Source organism: Aspergillus chevalieri, chromosome 6 (assembly GCF_016861735.1).
Source record: "Aspergillus chevalieri M1 DNA, chromosome 6, nearly complete sequence".
NCBI lineage: Eukaryota > Fungi > Ascomycota > Eurotiomycetes > Eurotiales > Aspergillaceae > Aspergillus > Aspergillus chevalieri.
In genome coordinates, this window is record NC_057367.1 from 1,995,634 (window position 1) to 2,013,832 (window position 18,199).

General features: G+C 47.7%; 7 protein-coding genes across 7 annotated transcripts; 4 read left to right on the forward strand and 3 right to left on the reverse strand.

The window, feature by feature from the left end:
- Positions 1-1,318: 1,318 nt before the first annotated feature.
- On the forward strand, positions 1,319-3,193 carry ACHE_60714S (NDT80/PhoG-like DNA-binding family protein; the record flags this gene model as incomplete). The annotated part of the gene is made up of 2 exons (XM_043281918.1): positions 1,319-1,464; positions 1,534-3,193. 2 exons carry the CDS (start codon positions 1,319-1,321, stop codon positions 3,191-3,193), a joined length of 1,806 nt encoding a protein of 601 aa, XP_043139350.1.
- A 480-nt stretch (positions 3,194-3,673) lies between these two features.
- CFT1 (cleavage/polyadenylation factor CFT1) lies at positions 3,674-8,321 on the reverse strand (the record flags this gene model as incomplete). The annotated part of the gene is made up of 9 exons (XM_043281920.1): positions 3,674-4,158; positions 4,224-4,371; positions 4,424-4,877; positions 4,931-5,006; positions 5,057-5,255; positions 5,308-5,673; positions 5,730-5,897; positions 5,964-6,277; positions 6,344-8,321. The coding sequence occupies 9 exons, from the start codon at positions 8,319-8,321 to the stop codon at positions 3,674-3,676; spliced, it is 4,188 nt and encodes a 1,395-aa protein (XP_043139351.1).
- Positions 8,322-8,742: 421 nt separating this feature from the next.
- On the forward strand, positions 8,743-10,614 carry ACHE_60716S (putative LMBR1 domain protein; the record flags this gene model as incomplete). The annotated part of the gene is made up of 3 exons (XM_043281921.1): positions 8,743-9,292; positions 9,372-10,379; positions 10,433-10,614. 3 exons carry the CDS (start codon positions 8,743-8,745, stop codon positions 10,612-10,614), a joined length of 1,740 nt encoding a protein of 579 aa, XP_043139352.1.
- A 415-nt stretch (positions 10,615-11,029) lies between these two features.
- ACHE_60717A (uncharacterized protein) lies at positions 11,030-11,627 on the reverse strand (the record flags this gene model as incomplete). Its single annotated transcript, XM_043281922.1, has 4 exons — positions 11,030-11,094; positions 11,157-11,221; positions 11,283-11,341; positions 11,397-11,627. 4 exons carry the CDS (start codon positions 11,625-11,627, stop codon positions 11,030-11,032), a joined length of 420 nt encoding a protein of 139 aa, XP_043139353.1.
- A 568-nt stretch (positions 11,628-12,195) lies between these two features.
- On the forward strand, positions 12,196-12,867 carry ACHE_60718S (Atg14 domain-containing protein; the record flags this gene model as incomplete). Its single annotated transcript, XM_043281923.1, has 1 exon — positions 12,196-12,867. One exon carries the CDS (start codon positions 12,196-12,198, stop codon positions 12,865-12,867), a length of 672 nt encoding a protein of 223 aa, XP_043139354.1.
- Positions 12,868-14,461: 1,594 nt separating this feature from the next.
- Positions 14,462-15,986, forward strand: ACHE_60719S (putative ZIP family zinc transporter; the record flags this gene model as incomplete). The annotated part of the gene is made up of 3 exons (XM_043281924.1): positions 14,462-14,501; positions 14,609-14,797; positions 14,854-15,986. 3 exons carry the CDS (start codon positions 14,462-14,464, stop codon positions 15,984-15,986), a joined length of 1,362 nt encoding a protein of 453 aa, XP_043139355.1.
- A 466-nt stretch (positions 15,987-16,452) lies between these two features.
- erg10B (acetyl-CoA C-acetyltransferase) lies at positions 16,453-17,925 on the reverse strand (the record flags this gene model as incomplete). The annotated part of the gene is made up of 5 exons (XM_043281925.1): positions 16,453-16,971; positions 17,040-17,529; positions 17,592-17,667; positions 17,740-17,789; positions 17,861-17,925. 5 exons carry the CDS (start codon positions 17,923-17,925, stop codon positions 16,453-16,455), a joined length of 1,200 nt encoding a protein of 399 aa, XP_043139356.1.
- Between the last annotated feature and the right edge of the window lie 274 nt (positions 17,926-18,199).

Below are 18,199 nucleotides of genomic sequence, written 5' to 3' on the forward strand. Positions count from 1 at the left end.
GCAAGTGACTGCTTGCGGACACTCCTAGACAAAGTGATAGATATTGTGATGAACGCAGACTATTGATCCAGGTATCTCTGGTTCAACCACTGTAATCAAGTGTCCTCGTTCCTTGTTCTACTTGTGTTGTTATACTTGATGGTTAACTGTGAGACATGCCGGATCAGGATTAGTGCCCCTGGAGGGCTGAGCGGGGTCTGGCCAGTGACTGGCGGCCGTGGGACGGGTTGGTACGGTTATGTACGGTACGGTACGGTACCTTCAGTATCACGGCTGTCAAACCTAGTGTATGTATGGCATAAATTGATCAATATATACAATTATTATGATTATACAAGAATCTATTGAGAGTTATATCCTGTAAGCATACTACTACCCCATATGTATACGAATTCGGAGAAAACAGACAGACTTGATTCCCCGGGTTTCGCAGTGGAGCCTGCGCACGAGCCTTGACCCGCCTTGCCTGATTCGGAAAGCATTTAGCGTATTACCATTCTCGTCCAGTAAATTCTCTGGTTAGAACAATGTTTCAATAGGACTAATTGGAGATAGACATACACAATTATTATTACTTATAAAGAAAAAGAAAAAAAAAATAGTAATAACATGCAAAAGTCAGATCGATCGACAGACCCGCGACGGACACTAACAGAAGACAGCTGTATGTACGGAATAGAGACTTAACTATGTACAGTTACCAAGACATGTGACTTTTTTTTTTTTTCAGCTCAGTATTTAAAATCATACAGAACAGTATATAAACAAAATAACAAAAGGCATTATTGTTCCGTCTGCAGTGTTTCTGGGTCTTTGGTTCTGTTCTCCGCTTTCCATTCTCCATCTTCTCTCTCTCAATTCCTCACCTCCACACTTTTCCTTTCTCTCTCAATCCAAGGACTGCGAGACCAGAAAGAGAGATCCAGTTCAAAAACTTCCGCAATGGTGGTTCCCACTTGATCGCTCTGATCCTGTTTGCATCATTGCGTCTCTCGCTCTTTTCGGTCGTTTCTGCACTTTGCGATCGTATCTTCAGCCTCTTCTCTCTCTCTCGATCCCTTTCCTCTTCTGTTCTTGTTTTCTCCTCTTCGCTGTCATTCGTTCTTTCTTTTTACTTGACCTTTTTCTTTTTCTTCTTCTCTTTTGCTTTCCTCTCTTCTCCTTTTTCCCTCTCCTCTCCCACTGTCCCTGCGCGGTGTTGCCTCCGCCAATTGACCGACGGGTATCCCTCTCTGCTCCTCTCCTCTCCTCATCCTTCTTCTCCCCTCCTCCTTTCCTCTCTCCGTCTGGTCCGGTTCAATCACTGCCCTCTCTTACCATGGAGGGCTTCGATACCATGGCTATGCCCTACTTGGCCAGTCCCTTATCGCTCGGCAATCTCCAAGGTGTAGACTATCTCAGCTCCGTCCCCGGTATGGATCTTCCTGATCAACCCTCCAATTTTGATTCGGAGACGTTTGTCGGGTATGTTCCTTCCCCCTCCTTCTTTTAGCGAAAAGAGCATTGTACTTACTGAGACCTTGGGGCGACCAGCGGTGATGATCCTATGACTTTTTCCTCTCAACATGGCATACCCGGACCATTGAAACACTTCCCCTCCGGCTATGAGGATCCCTTTGCGACAACCGACATGGTCTCCCCATTTGAACAGGTCCCCCCCGAGCAGCCCCCACCCCCGGATTCGTCAATTGATCACAACAATAAGCTGCTGAGCTTTTCGGTCCCCGTCTTCAACTTCACCTTGCTCGACTATTCCCTTCGCAGGACCTCGATATCCATGTCCGCTCAACTGCATGGCATGTTCTTCCTCGCAGAATCGCCTTGGACTACCTCCCCCGCAGAGCACGCACCACCCCAGCAGGGTGCAGAGTTGACATGTTACCGCCGCAATCTGTTCCAGATCACCGGTTCAGTCACGTTGCCCCGCAGTTTGCGCTACATCATGACCGACCAGGGAGACCGAATACCCATCCTTGCTCAGGAACTCACCGTGTCAGCTACAGAGTCCGTCGAGGGCAATTCCGTCAAGATCATCTCCGTACCTTGGAAGACTCCCGCTGCCAATAACAACAATGGAGGTAGCAACGCTTCTGCTTCCATTGTCGAAGAGAACCCCCCGCCCAAAGTCGAAAAGGAACCGCCTCCGATCCCCTTGGACATCATGGCTGGTCAGGACTTGGACACCGACTATGCCACCTTCCCCATTGCATGGAAGCGTCTCCAATTCCGCGTCGCAACGGCCAACAATGGTCGCCGGAAAGAGCTGCAACAACACTTTGTCGTCCGTCTCAAGGTCGTCGCAACCTTGTCTACTGGCGCCAAGATTCCCATCAGCGAGATTCACTCGGCCCCGGTGATTGTTCGGGGTCGCAGCCCGCGCAATTTCCAGTCCCGCAAGGATCTGCCTTTGAGCGGTAGCGCTGCTGCATCACGGAAGCACACCAATGCAGCATCAACTTCAACCGCCATCAATCGTACTCCAACGAGTGAATCAACACCCCGTGCTAGTATGACGCCAGCTAGGACGACCAATAACAGATCCACTGTCAAAAGTAATTCTCCGGACACGTCGGCCCCAGAGGCCTCCGCAGGTGTAGTGCAGCAGCAGGCATCTCCTTCGGACTGGGCCAGAATGCCACAGACAGCAAGAAGTAGCACTGGGTCGTTACCTGCTCAAATATCATCTCTTTATCAGTCTCAGCCAAGTCCGGACTTCCCCCAGGGCACACAAATACAACAGCGTGCGCATTCAATTGCAGCCCCCATCAACCTATCAATATTGGACGATGAAGATAGCCACATGCTCGATCCTAATGATCCCCCTACCACCGTGTCATCCTACTCCAGCAATGACCTATCGCACAAAGACCTCGCCTGGGATAACTCTGTTCCTCCCGCAAAGATGCGAAAACTGTCCCATGGCGCTTCGCGGACAGAAACCCAGAATGTCACTTCGTCACTACCCCTCTTGGACACCACAAATATGCAACAGCCATTCACATCCTCGTTGCCGTTCCCCAATGATAGTTCCGACTTGCTTTATGAGTACTTTCCCTTGGGATTAGATGATTGGCAAACACCGGTTGATGCAGTATACCGGCCTCATGTTGTACATCATACCACAATGCCGGAGACCAAGTTCGTCACAGCCCGGGGTCGAAGCAAGCGGTATTTTGCAGAGGATGTTTATTAAGAAAGGGTGTTATTTATAAAAAAGGGGGGGAAAGAAAGGAAATAAGTTACTGGTCTTGGTTGCATTATTGGAATATAACTCCAGGTCATATATTTTGGTGGGTGGGTTAAGGCGTTTATATTCGGTTTTTTCGTCATTATTTTCTTCACTACCCCGGAGTTTTGGTTATGGGTATCTCACCCTTAGGGTACCGGAGTGAAGTAACAGACCACTCCTCTTTTTCTCTTCCTTTTTTCTCATTCGGCTGGTTTGTCTGGGACATTTGACCGAAGTCTCTGCTTCATTTCATAGAACCTTACCTCAAGGATCTACTTTTTTAGGATAGATATCATTTCAGATATTGTCGATCGTGTCGACAAACATCATTTCTACATATACTAATAGTCATTATAATAGCAAATGGATATAACATTAGCAGAAAAGTCTATCCAAATTATCCTCTTTCAACTCTTTTTTTAATTACTAAAATAGTAAAAAGAATCACAAATATCCAAGCCCACCACCACTAATAGCCTCGAGATCTGCCCTGATCTCCCACTCATTCGCACCCACTCTACTGGCAATTTCCGTCTTGCGTTGCTTACCCAGATCCAACCACTGGCACAATAGACTACCATCAACCATTCCCCTTCCAGCAGCCCCGTCACTCTCAACCGCCCGGAACGCACGAGGGTTCAATCCACACGGATGCTCAATGGTATTAGTGAGCTGAGACTGTAATGCCGAAAGACGACGGTATGATTCCTCCGCAACGGGCGTGATGAGCCCGACGGAACCGTTCTGCGTCGTGACGAGGACCTGGTGGTTCGCCGTATGAATCTCGTCGATGTCCATCTGGTCGGGTTGCAGGAGGGCTTGTTCGGAGGAGACGGCGGTTCGGGGGAGGAGGGTTAGGGTGGTTGCGAAGTGGCCGAGGTGGAATTTGCTGCGGCTTAGGAGACGATCGCCGTTGGATGATTTGGGGTCTGTTTTGGGTTAGTTTGATGTCTTATCAGAATTGTGATAGAAAGGTGGGGTGGAAAGAGCTTACCCTCCGGGTCATATTGCAGGACGTGAAGGTTGCAGTCGCTATCGGCGACTAGAATGAATAGTTTGTCGCCTTCTGGGAGGAAATCTGCAGCAACGACCTCGAGATATTCTGGGTCTTTGCTGAACAGACTCATCTTATACGGTTCCTCCTGTATAGATTGTTAGTCGAGGTACCCATGTTGGAAATTGTAGAACGCATACCGAGTAGCCTGCAAACCAGGTCCCCTTCACAGCGTCACTCAGTATACACATTCCAGTGCCTTTGAGTTCCTTGACCACGTTGACATAGCATTGCATATCCATGAATGCAACAGGAAGAAGACTCCCGTCTTCTTTGAGACCCCTAACCATGCACTTTTGCCCTTGTGCAGCAATGAGAAAGCCCTGTCCGCCAATCCCAGACAACGCCGTCACAGCGCCTCGGACTGGTTCCTTGCCTATGAGTTTCAGTTTGCGGTCTGTTTCTTCTTTCTCCGGGTCCGGGACCACTTTGATAACCTCGAACACGTATATGCAGCCGCGCGCTGGTATGTCTTCGCCTCGGGCAATGGCTGTTCCGACAACGATCATGTCCTTACGCTCGTGCGTGTTCTCCGAAATCTCAAGGTTTATATTTTTGACCGCCATCACATGCTCGGCAGGGCCCAGAGGATAGCTACAAAGCAAGTCAGTATATGTGTATATGACCTAATCGCTTTTGTCGCATACCTATCAACAACAGACCATGTTTTTGAACTGACAACTTTAAGCGAGCCTTGATCCACCTCGGGCAGAAATGAGATGACTAGAATGCATTAGTTTGTTTCACATCATGCTTGCGTTATTTAAACTGACCTTCATTACGCCATTCAGGATGAAGCTCGTCATCTTCAGGCAGTTTAAATTCGGCCTTGTGGCTAGTCCCAAGTACATACGTTTCGGACGAAGAAGAATAAGCCAAATGGTCAACATTTTCCCCTATGTGAACCTTTCGCAATGTCCACGGATAGTCGAATTGCGTGTCTTTAGGCAACTGACATGCTCGAATGACATCCTGCAATTTCGATCAGTACATGTACCCTAGAAAAGGGGAAAAAAAAAAAAACCTTTGAATCCACATAAACAAAACCGTCAACACATCCAAGAGCAGACGAGTCAAAGTTACTTAGACCTCGTACATAGCCTCCGCTTAGGCGCATGACATGAGGCACACTTGTAGGTGTCTTAACAACGAATCCCGCTGATGCACCTGGCATGAAGACAGCACGTAACCCCGACACATTGGGCAATATACGCAAGGATTTAGTCCCTTGAAAGTTCCCATTCGAGTTATCCGCATCCAAACTGGAAGGGACCTCTGGTAGAAAATGGTTCGTCTCCCTAAAGAAACTCAAACTAGGCGACTCCCCGTTCGTTGCACCTGGGCCTAAGTACGGCCTGTATATGAAAAGGTCGTCATTCTCGGTTCGCACCTGTGTCCATGTCAGTTTCATGTAAGAAATCGAACTGCTTTAAAATAAATGCATACGATCAAATACGGCTGACTACTATATGAATCTCCGAGGTCTGCGACAATAGCCTCAACTAGCTTCTCACGCGTAGTAGACCGTTTTGGTGGGTCAATTGAGAGAATCGACTGCAAGCAATCAACTCCGTCGATAGTTGACAGTAGCTTTTGGTCAGAAAGTCGGAAAATCTGCGATTTAGAACTGTAAGCATGCAATCTGGAGGTTGGATGGAAATTTTCATTTCCGGTACTTACAGATAATTTTCCATCTGAACTCAGCAGAAAGAGAAGAACATCGCTCTCGCTAGAACCATCATGGGTTGATTCGGAAAGGGAAAAGACCTTGTTGGTGTCTCGGTATAGACAACATGAAAGCCATCTTGTCGAAGTAATGGTTTCATTAATCGGTAATTCGTCGAGATCCCCACTGTCATCTGCTTGGAGAAGTAGTAACGTCGAATCATCCCGAAGAATCGCAAGGTACGGGTCTGCAAAACTGGCGCTCACTGCCATTCGTTCTTCGCTGGTATCTTCATCCCATACGGGGTAAATCTGGGCTAAGCCCAAGTCTAAGCCACTCTTTATTAGCATCACTGTCACACTCTTTTTTCAATTAGTACAAATATAGCACTCACCAATATCATAGCTTCTAACTTCGTTTCTTAGAATCTGAACCACCCGAGTCTTCTCTGCCAACACGCCAACATCAATTGTGAAATCCCTGTTCGGGTTGAATTCGGGTGCTTTGAAAGGTTTCAAGTCACTCCCATCCACAACAAATACTTCCGATTCTTCATTCTCAGAATCCTTGATGCTCGGAATGATCACATAATGGCGGATCTCTTTCTTATCCGCTTTATCGGTAGCGCTGGTCAGTGCCGTTTTTCTGTGGGCCACAGATGCTGCCCAGACGTTGTCGGCCGAAGCAACCTCCATGGAAGTAATGACATGAGGGTCAATCGCGCGTTTCATCACCACTAGGCCGCCACTTCTGTCGGAGCCTTGAGTCGCCACGAGTTCAAGCTCCAAAGAGACACCCTCGGCATTGGGATCCTTGCTCGTCACATTGGAGAAGGATTTACCCAAGGCTACATCTCTCAGTGGGCCAATATTGGGCAGTCTGTCGTCTACTCTGAGACTGTATGGCCCAAATGTCGATGTCTCAGTAGATGCACGACGCCCGTCGGCAGGCATGTCAGGCGCCGATGAATATAGATCATCTTCGTAGGCGTCGTCTTCGCTTTGATCCTCATCCGAGAGACCGTCAAAATCGTCCACATCATGCTTGAGCTGTGACCGCGGTTTCTTGGTGCCAGAGGTTGAATTGGAACAGCTCACAAGCAACGAATCCGCATTCTCGCTACCGACAAATAGTCTCCCATCTCCAAGGAAAACGGAACATGATGGAGGTGACTTCATGATATTTCCACCTGCGGTGGCAGGTAGAGGTTGCACCGAAATGCCAGACACTGACCTTCCATCAAGCCTAAAATTGACCAAAACAAAATCACCGTTGGAAAGCACCATTAATAAATCACCGTTATTATCGGCAAGGCGTTCAACTGTGCACCCTTCGAGGCGAAGAGCAAGGTCTGATTGGTCGGCCATTGAAAAGGCCGAAACCTGCCTAGAGAACTCATTGACCCCAACCGCGTTTGTTTTGCCTGCCTGGTCAACATGCACCAGCTCGTTGGAGCCAATGAGCAAAGCACCCCCGACAGGTGGCGGAAGAGCTACCACTTTGAAGAGATCACTAGGTAGCCTGGAGACTGAGAGCAACGTTGTGGACGCCCGCTGTTCCAAATCTAGTGTGAAAACAGTATAGAAAACAGCATCCTTCCTTTCATGGAGAAGCGCGCTTGATGTTGAAACCTGAGAATACAAAATACCAAAAGTCGGCTCCCTATATTCATATAAAAAGGCGAAACTTATTGGATGGAGTAAGGAAGGGTCCAACGCGGCCACAGGCAAGACAAAAGATGAAGCATATGGGGTTTGATAGGTCAAGCCACTTTTGGTCTTTTCGGCATCAGCAGCATGATTTCTCCCCTCATCGCCCGAGTCATAATCATCCATTACCAAGTCATCTCCAGGTTGATGGAAAGGTAGAATGGCAAGGTTCCGAATTCCAAAATTGAACACCGCACAACTACTGCTCGGATCCACGCTGAGACTGCTGCCACAACTGCCCAAATCAGGCACCCAGGGACTACGGGCCAAATCATCTCGTTCATAATAGTGGATGGAAATGGTAGAGATGTTATGGCGCTCCTGATCCCATTCAATCAAGCTTAATTTCGCATTTCGAAACGCAATCAGAATAGCCTCTCCGCCACTCTTGGAGTTCAGAATTTTGACTCGACTGAGATCAGTTACTGTTCCAGAAAGGGGACATTCCTTCTCAAGGATCAGTTTCGTAGTCTCGGATTGCTCTGATCTTGTTGGCCCGTCACCGTTAATTCCACCTTCCGGTCGAGCAATTCTGAGCAGAGAGAAGATTTGAAGAAGCGACGTCCTCACAACCACCAGGTTAGTTGCAGTAGAAGAAAGGAAGGGTACCGTCAAGGCATGCGTGACCCCTGTCGGGGGCAATAGCTCAGTATAACACTGCATGGTTTATGAACAATCGAATTTGGTTGGGAAGCTTCTTAGATCATTCCCTCAGCTGCCACGGATAACCCCAACCATTTCCAGTTTATGAAGGGCAGAAACAAAGCGAGATTGGAACAGGGTTGGAATTAGAGAATTCAAATAAAAAAAATAATATCGATTGGGCGCATCTTCGCTCCCATGGATGGAGCTCTTGAAAACGCGGACGCCGAATGACCGGAGCTTTACACGTGACCGCACCTGGCCGATTCGCGTTGCGATGACGTAAGATGCGCTGATTGCTTCAGACTCCGGTTTCATAGTTGCCGTTGTTATTCTCTGCCATGCCATAATATCTCCGGCTTTGATTCTACTTTCATCCAGTTATTTGTCGCAAATGTCAGTTTTTTGATTACAGCCACATACACGTCCTGAGGACTCCAACATGACCCTTTTACAAACGTCCCTCATTTGGGTCGTATATGCGATTGCGATAATTATACTGATAGCAGTAGCCTCCATCTTCATCTATGTGTATCAAACGCCTCGCGATCGCTCTCCCTCGGTGACATTGACATGCATCTTTGCCATCACCACTCTGTTGGCGACCGTTATCCTACTGCCCGTTGATGTCGCTTTGGTTTCATCCACGACTTCTTCAGCCTTGGGTCGGCGCAAAGACTGGGCTTCTCAGGATGTGGTGGACAGAATAACATATTCCTTGACGATAGTATACTATCTACTCTATTCCTTGGACGCCGTTCTTTGTCTGCTTGTGATCCCTTTCACCTACTTCTTCTACGAAGAATATGACGAGGTCGCTGCCGAATCTGGGGAACAAACCATTTGGAAGCGGTTCTGGAGCGCTTTTAAGTATACTGTGTGCTTTGTGGCAATAATGGTTGTGTTGTTCCTCGTTGGTTTCTTCGTCCCCGTTTCGAAGAGTAGAGACGGCCAAGACCTGGACTATTTCAAGAAGCTGTTGACTGAGAATCGTGAGTGTCCCAGAACCCATTGAGCAGGTATATTGTATTTAAGTGCTCTGTTTGCTAACAAATCTTGATTTATGATTAGATGGCGAGCGTGCGCTTACGTTTACCCTTGGATTGTTGACGACAATTGGTTTATGTCTATACGTCTTGTATACCTCGTCGGGCCTTGCCCTCCTCCCCATCAGTTTGATCAAAACGGCCCCTTCGGTTTCGAGTCCAAACCTAAAAGCGAATACTGGTATGCAGCTCAGCAGCAACAGAGAACGACAATGCCAGCTAGAAGGCCGCTGTGGAGGGAATCCTGATATCCTGTCTTCGAAGGATCGCAGAGAATTGGATACGCTCGTGCGCGAAGAAAGGACTTTGATTCGAAGACAACGGCTTGTGGAAGAGGCCCAAGGAGAAGGTCGGAGCTGGCTAATGAAGGCCTGGGTCAAAATCGAAGCCGTTTTCCGCCCAGTTAAATTGCTGGGTGGTCTTCTCTTGCTACTGATAGCATTCGCAACCTGGGTTTCTATGACATTGACGGCAATTGATAAGGCTAAGAATTCAGTCTGCAAGCACCGCTGTGGGTATATTCTGGGGCACATCAATGTCTTCAACCCCATCAACTGGATTTTCGTGCAATCTGCCAAGTTATTCCCGGTCGACTATGTCATTTTCACTATCCTTGCGTTGTTATTCTTCAGCAGCTCCGTTATTGGCATTGCTTCTATTGGCATTCGATTCCTTTGGATTAGAATCTTCCAGATTAGAAAGGGCCATACCTCTCCACAGGCGCTCCTCTTGGCGACGGCGATGTTGATGCTGACTGCGCTGGCTCTGAACTATTCTTTGTCCATGGTGGTTGCTCCTCAATACGCTACGTTTGGGCCGCAAACATTCTGCGATCGTCATTCTGGGCTCCTAGATGGGCAACCAGATTGTTCTAACAGCAAATATCTCATCAAACCATGCTCGGAGCTGGCAGATAATTCGGCTGCGAAACGGGTATGTACACCCAGCGTCGCCAGTACATTCCTCAATCGAGTAACGATAAATTTCCCCTTCTTTGGCATCGTATTCTTCTGGGCCCAATTCATTTTTCTCGGTAAGCGTACTCTGTCTTCCCGAACTCGAACTGTACTCACATCGCGCTGCCAGGTATTTATCTTCTCGTCTTCGTCACTTCAATGTTCCGCTCTCCCAAGTTGGACGAGCGTCAGCTCGACGAGGATGCAGAGGAGGCCGAAGAGGAGGGTCTTTTGGCGAGCACCGGAAGACGTTTCGATGCCACCTGGCAGGATGTTACGGGCAGAGCTGCTAAAAGAGATGATAGGCGATAAGCCGCAATGCTTGATTTTCTGCTCGGTAAATTGGCACCGGCGTTTCTTGGATGGGAATGTTTTCTATGGTTATTTTCCCATTTCATGCTTGGCTATATGATGGCAATTCATTCTAAATGGAGATGTTACGATCGTACCATGCTGATACCGTGGTTTTCCAGTACTCCCAACATGGCCATGTATACAAACGGGTTCATAGAAAATGCTGTCATTTATGTTATCATTTCGATCATATCGCACCATACAGGTCCGAGCATTTAGGTAAAACCGGGAAATTCGGTTGCTGTCTGACAAAGCCCTGCTTCCGTAACAACACATCCTGGGTATCAGTCTCTCTGGCTCATCCATACCTCGGACTCTAGTGAAAATGAGGAACGAAAGTCATTATCCCTTATCCCAGCAATATGCGTGATATTTAGGGCCTCGCACGGCCGTTTAGCAATGCAAGAGCGCTCTCAAACGCTTTTACCACGTCGGTATCTATAGGAGGAGTTAAGTCTGTGTCCATAATTGCTCTTTAAAGTTAGGTTGGCATATCGTACAATGCTTCCTTTTGTTCTCCAATCGTTCTTCAGAGTTCTGCACGTGCTGCATTTGTGTCTTGAACCTATAGGAAGAAGTCAGTCGGGGTTATTCTTAATCTGTATAGACAACTTGCGCTAATAAACCTTTTCAAAGCTCTGTCCTCGTCGCGTAAAACAGTAGTTTGGGACCATGCTACAAAGATCTGCCATTGAGCAATCAATAACATAGCCTCGAGAATACGAGCATAGCGGGATTACCTCCAGCAGTTTCGCGACTTGGGCTCGCAATTCCTCTTCGGATTTACCATGTTCTTCCATGGCTTTTGCATATTTTTCCTCCAGTTGCTCCCAATCACAGTCTCTGAGCTTCTCGGTCAACTGTTGTTGTGAGTTCATGTGGCCAGCGCTGCTATCTTGCGGTGCCAATTTTGATGAATACGAATCATTGCGGGAGATAGTGCCCTCATGTTCTCTGCCAGCAGAATCCATGATTGCTTGCAGGCGATTATGGGCTTTCGAATATAGTATATCTGAGGTATGCGCGATAGGAAGCTAAAAAGAAATAAGACCAGAGTAAGGGGGCAAAGAAAGGGTTTGTTGAACGATATTATAACGGGAAGTTCTAGTCCGTAATACCAGACCGATTGATTCACTGGCCTTTGGCCTTGGAGGCTTGAGGCTGCATCATTATCCATAGTGATCTCTAACGACCAGCCAATCGGGCCGTTGTGCCTGTCGCGATGTCAGGTGACGTTATCGGACCGTAGACAATCGGCCGGCCGTCGATCGGCCCTCCTACATTCACACTCTCCTACGGTATTCACTCATACCATGAAACTGCTTGTCCGGTATTCGCGCCGTTAAATATCACAATCTATGACCGTTTCTCTCAAAGTCAAGTCATGAAGAACTTTTGTTTTCATACCGTTAGATTCGTCGTTGTACATCGTTGTCGGACTGAGCAGTTTGAACCGCTATCGATCAACTGCCAGAGGACCATGGGGCTGCGAGATTCTGACATAATATTCAATATCTGAGAGAAACACGAACGCTTGCGATGAGTTGCCACGCATGTTCTCGTGCTCCGAATCCACGGTTGCCTTTCTGTTGCGCAACATGTGCCCGTTCCCATCTATACCAACTGCGAGTCGAACATGTGAAAGTCCTCTTAGAAAAAGAAGTCATAGGAAAACAAATTGATGAGGCTGTCGCACATAGAGAAACTCAAGGGAGAGCTGAAGAAATTGATGGAGTGGTCCCCGAATCAGCTATGGAGGGCCATAGTCGCTGGGCCATTCAGGCTATCGCCAACAGGCAAGCAAATTCATCAACAAGGACAAAAACACTTGGGGATCAAGTTGAAGTGTTGGTCGCTGAAATAAACGATAAGAAGCTTGATATATCTCAGCGCAAGCTCACCCTGGCACGGCGAAATTCTGACACTGAATCTGCGAAGTATCAACTTCTGGAGCGTGAAGGCGCCATGCTGACCGCAATACAAAACAACACCAGAAGGACGGAACATCTCTGGCATAATCTGCACACCAAGACAATAGATGCACGGATATTCCTCTGCAGGGAGGCTGCTAATATCTATGGATTGCGGCAGAAGAGCAAGAGGATCAACGGGGATAGTAAAGAGACCTACATGCTTGGTGGCATGCCGATCATAGACTTGCGAGAAATGAATGGAAAGTTGAGACCCTTTATTTTGACCCTGTCCAAATGAAACTAATTATTACTATAGGTGCCACAGCAGCTCACATATCCACATCCTTTTCCAATATTGCTCATCTCCTTGTCCTTATCTCACATTATTTGTCCCTGAGACTTCCGGCAGAAATAACTCTCCCTCATAGAGATTATCCAACGGCGACAATCTATGCGCCTGCCAGATCCTATCTATCTCGAGAACTGCCTTCAGGCTCGCTCGCTCAGTCATCATCGTCCGGCCCGGCAGCTTCGCGAACGCCAGATCCACGACACTACGCGCCGCGACCTCGGCCTCTGTTTATTGATAGAAGTCTGCCGAAGTTAGCGCGAGAGGACCCTGGAGCATATGCTCTCTTCTTGGAGGGAGCCACATTTTTAGCTTGGAATGTTTCTTGGCTGTGTCGGACTCAAGGTTTAAATCTGACTTCGGACTCATGGGAAGAAGTATGCGACATTGGAAAGAATATATGGCAACTATTGGTTGCTCCTCCTGTGCAGGTATCGACCCTAAGGAAAGCATATGCCAGCTGTGACATACCATCGAAGTCGCGGGCTCCAAAAGATTCTCCGAAAACCACTATTCAACGAACGAAGACGTTCTCTATGCTGGGTCACTATTCTCATGGAACTGCTCATTCGTTCTTGGGCGCTTCGGAGGGTACTGAATTCATGCGAACGTGGAAGCTACCAACTCCGACAAAGGTAGTGGACAAACTAAAATCGACGCTGCTTGGAGAAATGGCAAGTGCAGAATGGGAATTACTCGAGAAGGAGTGGGTCGATGAGGCCCAAGAACCGTCTCAGTCTCTGCAAAAATCCCGTGTTCCTGTTGAGCATAATCGTGAGCGTGGTCTAGGGCCCGAAAAGAATGGCGGGGATTATATAACACTTCCTGGTGCAGGCATATCACGAAACAAAGATGCCAAACTAGAATCCGCAAACGAACCAAGTAGCGGCCGATCAAAAGGGACCAGTGGCTGGACTAAACTGCGAAACAGATAGCAAGCCAACCCGTACTATATAACATTGGGACCTTCCTCGGAGGGGTGTTGTGCACAGCCTATCTGGGCATAGAGCTCTATGCAAAGTACTTTCCTAGAATTAGAATCGAGGATCTCGTCCGAAATACCTTCTTTAGTTTTGATGTCAGTTCGCTTGCTGCGGTTAAGCTCACCTCAGCAAAGCGATTCATGTATGTTCTACGTATATCTTGATTCCATCGAAATGAATGAATAACATATAACTTACTAACTAGTTAGTTTTTTTTACCATGTTACTAAGCATATTGGTTGCAGTAAATTGATCGATAAGATTATCAGCTCTCTGCTTTTAACGCGTGTCCGAATCACTTCCACGGATTGCGGTAAACCCCCTCCTTCGAGGGAAGACATCACCAAAAGGCCTCGTACGAACTCATCCACTACTCGAAGTTTGTTTCGAAGTGCTCCGGATATAATCAATTGCGTCTCGTGGTTTTCCCTTTAAGCATCGCAACAACTCCGCGGGCAGTTTGCTCAAGCAGCTGGGCATTACGGAATTTTGCAGAGGTAAGAGCTTGCTGACAGGTCATGGAGGTATGAGGGTCTGGGGTTATACAAAACAATAAAAAGATGGACACTGGATTACTGGAATCTGACCCAGGGATATCTGGTGAGTACCCAGCAATATTTTGCTGCATCCAGACGGCCAGTCAACATGGTACCGCTATGTTGTGAAGATCGCTTTTATCTCTTTTGCTGATTTTACATATCGCACAGGTGCTTTGCTCAGTGTTTCGTCAATTTCGGAGATCCCTGCCGCTATTCTGAGAGCCGAACTTTCGCGACGAAACGAGGTTAGGGATGAGGACGTTGAGAAAGCAACATGTGGCTCGACAAGAAGCGGTGCTTACAACACGCCGGCCCATGTAATGGCGCTGTTCCTCATCCTTGTGTTAAGCACATTAGGTATATAAGCCCTTATCCACAGAAGAGGTCCGTGACTGACTCGCGATTTCATACAGCATGCTCGTTTCCTGTCCTAGCCCGGCGGTTTCCCCGTCTTCCAATACCACGTCGCTTCCTCTTCATCTCAAGACACTTCGGGACAGGTGTCCTGATCGCTACAGCCTTTGTTCATTTGCTACCTACGGCGTTCGTTTCTCTTACAGACCCCTGCCTTCCTAGATTTTGGAGCAAGAGCTATCGAGCCATGGCTGGGTTTGTTGCTATGATCTCGGTATTTGTTGTCGTTTGCGTGGAAATGTTTTTCGCCATGAAAGGAGCAGGGCATGTTCATGCGAGCGGCTATGATAATCTGATCAACGAAGTGGAGCATGACGATCCTAGTGGGCTTGAAAATGACGGGTCTGGCTACTCACGAGTCAATTGGCAAGATGGAGCCAATGATATACATCTTGGGAGCATGCCAGAGGCCAACCATCAACCAACAGTGGCTGGTTCATCATCAGGAACATCCGGTAACCACCGCTATACTATTCAAAACGTGGAGCCGGACAAGGAAAACGAGGACGCCGGTCTCGAAGAACTTGAACCTTACGCAGATGGAGACTCTATGCTTAATGAAAGTGAATGCCATCGCCCTGTCCTATCGTTACACCGTCGACAGACAAATTCTGGACACCCTAATCCGAATGCGCAGCGACAGTTGCTACAATGCCTTCTACTCGAGGCAGGCATTCTCTTCCACAGCATCTTTATTGGAATGGCAGTCAGCGTCGCTACGGGGGCTTCATTTGTCGTGCTCCTCGTCGCCATTTCTTTCCACCAGACCTTCGAGGGTTTCGCTCTTGGGTCACGTATTGCCTCGCTTATTCCAGATCTGTTTTCGCCATCCTCTATGAAGCCATGGCTTATGTGTCTCGCATACGGGACCACGACTCCCATTGGTCAAGCCATTGGGTTGTTCATGCATAATCTCTATGATCCCGCGAGCACAGCAGGCTTACTCATGGTCGGTATAACGAATGCAATCAGCAGCGGTCTCTTGCTTTTTGCTGGTTTGGTAGAACTTCTCGCGGAAGATTTTCTGAGTGAATCAAGCTACGAAACTCTGAGAGGCAAGCGACGCATCGAAGCTTGCATTGCAGTTGCGAGTGGGGCTTTGTTGATGGCGTTAGTTGGTGCTTTTGCGTAATGATAGTTGGTCAAACAGTTCGACCTATCTTCTTCATTGCTTCATTAGCCTCTTTGGAATATAGAGCAATTTGCCTTTTCCTCTATATGTACATATGAATCACCTTAAAATGATAATGCTAACTTTTTATATTGGTTTGTGAGCTTATTTGAGCGCTTTCCATGTCTGTATAGCGAAACAGGTTATTCTGTGATTTGGACAATGCTTTACAGAAAGAGGCATGATGTCCATGAATGAAGGACTAATGTAGGAAAGCTAAAGGAACTTAAGAGTCTAAACGAGGATAATATTAAATGGAACACTTATGAAATATGACGATTTGTTCAAAAGTTCATGCATCTGTACATATCATGATATCTATTATTACCATCCCATTACAATCTGTTCCCTATTATGTTCTGCCTAACATCTTATTTTGTTGCTAGACGATTTTTTCTTTTTTCATGGACCAGTAAACCTTTTGCGTTTAGAGAAGAGATTCAACAACAATTGCACTTGCACCACCGCCGCCATTGCAGATACCGACGCAGCCAATCTTGCCCTGCTTTGCCTTCAAAACGCCGAGCAAAGTAGCCACAATACGCGCACCGCTAGCACCAATAGGATGACCGAGGGCCACAGCACCACCATGGATGTTGACCTTCTCTTCAGAGAGACCGAGCAGCTTCATGTTGGCGAGGGCAACAACACTGAAGGCCTCGTTGATCTCGAACGCATCAACGTCATCCTGGGTCAAGCCTGCATGTTTGAGGGCCTTGGGAATAGCCAGCGATGGTGCAGTCGTAAACTTGCTAGGCTGCTGAGCAGCATCACCCCAGCCACGGATCTTGGCAACAGGCTTCAAGTTAAGTTCTTTCAACTTGGCCTCAGAAACAAGAACAACAGCAGCAGCACCATCATTCAGAGGAGAGGAGTTAGGTGCCGTCACAGTTCCAGAACCAGGAATAAAAGCAGGCTTGATGCCTCGGAGCTTGTCAGGGTTGAGCTAAATCAAACCTGTCAGCTAGACGTTCGAGATATGGTACTTAATAAAAGAAAACCGGTATTACTCACGTTCTTCGGCTCGTCATCCTGGGATACAGTCACACCAGGCTTACCCCTGAAGCCAGGAAGTTCAATGGGGGCAATCTCGTCATCGAAAAGACCGGCATTCTGGGCAGCCTGAGCCTTTTGGTAGGTGCGAATGGCATATTCATCCTGGTCCTCACGCTTGAAGTCATGGTCCTGAGCACACTCTTCAGCCTGCAAGCCCATGAGCTCTTGCTTGCCAGCATCAGTCAACCCATCCTTCATAATGCCGTCCACCAGAGATTGGTGGCCATATTTAGCACCATTTCGGAGGTTCGGGAGATAATGAGGAGCATTCGACATGGATTCAGCACCACCAGCCACGACAACATCGGCGTTTCCGGTCATAATGGTCTGCGCTCCGAGAATGATGGCTTTCAAGCCAGAGGCGCAAACCTTGTTGACGGTGGTGCAAACCGTCGAGTCGTTGAGTCCAGCACCGAGGGCACACTGTCTGGCAGGATTCTGTCCAACACTGAAAAGAGAAGTCAACATATAAGCCTAAAGGAAATAGAGAAAAAAAGAAAGCCAGCTCACTTTGCGGAGAGAACATTGCCAAAGAAAACTTCTTCGACATCGGACGGCTTAAGACCCTCTGCCTTCCCAAGAGCAGCTATAAATTAAGAGACATTAGAAAACTCGTTGTGGCCATAGCAGTGCACATGGAAGGACTATCGTGGCACACCTTTGATAGCATGAGAACCAAGCTGCGGGGCAGTCAGACTCGAAAGAGATCTGAGAAGGGAGTGAAAAGAGGTTAGTTTCGTTTGCTTATTGGAATTTGACGGGGTCTCAAGAATTCTCACCCAAGGAACGAGCCCACGGGAGTCCGGGCAGAGGCAGCGATGTAGACTGGAGGGAAAGAAGCCATGTTGTATTATGTGGAGGGTTTATTGTCAAATAAGCGGAAGTATGTAGTGTATATATGAATTCGCGAAAGCAATGGTTGAATAAAGGGCCCCGACTGCGGTCCGTTTCAAAAGAATCCTAGTTGACGATTGCTGAAGAACAAGCGAAAGGAAGGGAAGAGAAGAAGAAAACGAATGTTGACCCGGATCTACTCCTGGCCATTTAAGCGCTATCGGAGAGAGGGGCGTGTCACGGTGTGCAACCAACGAGCGGCCACCGAGCTCGGGCCACTCAGT